At 44.5% G+C, this 2,742-nt stretch overlaps 1 protein-coding gene across 1 annotated transcript in view; it reads left to right on the plus strand.

Annotated features, from left to right (window-relative positions):
* Positions 1-2,555, plus strand: part of Rbm44 (RNA binding motif protein 44) — a 25,257-nt gene extending 22,702 nt beyond the window's left edge. Inside the window, exons 12-13 of the mRNA XM_013023755.1 lie at positions 1,417-1,562; positions 2,432-2,555. Of these exons, the coding sequence (XP_012879209.1) occupies positions 1,417-1,562; positions 2,432-2,555 (270 nt within the window). The remainder of the gene's footprint in view (positions 1-1,416; positions 1,563-2,431) is intronic.
* The last annotated feature ends 187 nt before the right edge of the window (positions 2,556-2,742 follow it).

Raw genomic sequence — 2,742 nt, forward strand, 5'->3', positions numbered from 1 at the left:
TGGGCCGCTGTCCCTCAGCTCTTCAGCTCAAAGCAAGCTCTCTACCACTTGAGCCACAGCACCACTTCCGGTTTTCTGGTGGTTTATTGGAGATAGGAATCTCACGGTCTCTCCTGCCCGGGCTGGCTTTGAACCGCAATCCTCAGATCTCAGCCTCCTGAGTAGCTAGGATTACAGGCGTGAGCCACCAGCGCCACCCGGCTCCAAGATTCTTTTTTTTACCTAAAGTACATTCACTTTTCAACAAATGTGTATAGGCAAGTATCCACTCCTGCAATCAAAATACAGAACAGTTCCAGCATTCCAGAAGAGTTTCATGGTGCTCTGATCCACTCATTCTGCTTACTTGCGTCTTCCATCTATTTCTCTCCTTCATCCTAGTTATCCCACTCTTCTTCTCTACCACCAGTGACTCCACTTCCACACAGACCTTCCTTTCTCTGCTCACAGTCTTCTACAGCCTTTGCTCACGCTGATAGGATTGCACTTGGCTTTGCCTTCCTTTGCATTTCTTATTTTTCCTGGGACTTCACTGCTAGATTTCTCGGTGAAGTATATATCCAGTCTCTGATTACTTACTTCTCTCCTTTTGTCCTATTATTCTGACTTCAGTCTCTAAAAATTTCACTTCAGCTATTCTTTCCACTGTTACTAGTGGCATTTTTAATTAGTCTGGGCTTTTTTATGTTGGGTATCCCTTTTTTTTTTGGTCGGTCGTGGGGCCTAAACTCTGGGCCTGGGCGCTGTCCTTCAGCTCTTCAGCTGTTGACCAGTGCTCTACCACTTGAGCCTCAGCCCCACTCCCAGCTTTCTCTGCTTATGTGGTGCTAAAGAATCAAACCCAGGGCCTCATGTATGCAAGGCAAGCGCTCTACCATTGGGCCACCTTCCCAGCCCCTGCCTATCCCTTTTCAAAGCTCATTTCCTTTCAGTTTATTAACTTCATATTTGGGGTGATTTAGTTTGGGGCATGTTTGAATTCACTGCACACAAAAAAAGGAAAGACAGTATGGGCTGGAGGTTTTTCCAGCATAACACCTCTGACCTTTAGTGTGTGCACATAAGTTGCTTCTGTACCCTCTGTGCTCCTGCTTCTCTGCAGGCCTCTTCTCTCTGCACCTGACTTTCCCACAGTATTTTCAGTCAAGGCCCTGGCTGATTCATTTGTCCCCTATTCCAGTTCCCTAGGGACAGGAAGTCCAATTGCTGTTCCTACCTGCGGTTCTGGTGTTCAGTTCAAGAAACAACGTTCTTGGTTCAACCAGCCAGGGCTGTGGTTCATGAGGTTAGCTTAGAGGAATATACCATGGCCATGGGGCCTCTGGGTGCCATTGGAGCCATAGAGAAACAGTCCCTCTCCCTTTTGTCTTTTTCTCGTATTCTCAACACTTAAACTCCTTGTACTCATTCATTTAGGGTATCAAGAAGAATTGTAAACAGATTGAGTCTGCTCACTTACTACCTGAGACACCTGTTCAGTTCATACCTCCAAATACACTGAACCTTCGTAGCTTCACCAAGATCATGAAGAGACTGACCGAACTGCATCCAGAAGTCAGCAGGTAATAGCTGAAGTTATATTAAAATGAATTTTCAACTTCTCATAGTTATTTTTTCAGCACTGGGGTTTGAACTCAGGACCTTACACGTACTGAGTTGATTCTGTATCATTAGAGCCATGTCTCTAGTCTCTAATTTTAAATTGTGAAAATAAAATTATAGATTGGTATAGCCAGGTACCAGTGGCTCATGTCTGTAATCCTAGCTACTCAGGAGACCGAGATGTGAGGATTGGGGTTTGAAGCTAGCCCAGGCGGGAAAGTCTGGAGATCTTATCTCCAATTAACTACCAAAAAAGCCAGGAATGGAAGGAACTGTAGCTCAAGTGGTAGAGCGCTAGCCTTGAGCAAGAAGGCTCAGAGATAGTGCCTATGCCCTGAGTTCCAGCCCCTATACCAACACAATAGATAGAAAGATAGAGCCAGGCAGCGGTGGCTCCTATCTGTAATCCTAGCTACTCAGGAGGCTGAGATCTGAGGATCGAGGTTCAAAGCCAGCCTGGGCAGGAAAGTCCATGAAACTTTTATCTCCAATAAACCAGAAAACCAGAAATGGCGCTGTAGCTCAAGTGGTAGAGCACTCGCCTTGAGCTGAAGAGCTGAGGGACAGTGCCCAGGCCCAGAGTTCAAGCCCCACGACAAAGAAAGAAAAAAGAAAAGAAGGAAGGGAAGATAGGAAGGGAAAGGAAGGAAGAAAGAAAGAGAGACACAGATAGATAGATAGATAGATAGATAGATAGATAGATAGATAGATAGAGAGAGAGAGAGAGATAGATAGATAGATAGATAGATAGATAGATAGATAACTTAGCCTCCTCAAAACCTACTACTGTGGAAAGGGGAAATGTTTATGTCTATTTTCCTTTACACAGAGACCATATTATCGATGCACTCCAGGAGGTGAGGATGACTCATAAAGGTTTCCTCAATGGCTTATCTATTAATACAATTGTGGAAATGACGTCATCTGTTCTGAAAAACTCTGCTTCTGCTTAGGAATGAAACATTAAAGAGGTAATAGCTTCAACTATTAGCTTTGTTTTTACATGAAGAATAAATTTAAATGGTGCTATAATAAAATAAACTTTAGCCGGGCACTGGTGGCTCACGCCTGTAATCCTAGCTACTCAGGAGGCTGAGATCTGAGGATCATGGTTCAAAGCCAGCCCGGGCAGGAAAGACC

The sequence above is a fragment of the Dipodomys ordii genome, unplaced genomic scaffold (assembly GCF_000151885.1).
Source record: "Dipodomys ordii isolate 6190 unplaced genomic scaffold, Dord_2.0 Scaffold1, whole genome shotgun sequence".
Lineage (NCBI taxonomy): Eukaryota > Metazoa > Chordata > Mammalia > Rodentia > Heteromyidae > Dipodomys > Dipodomys ordii.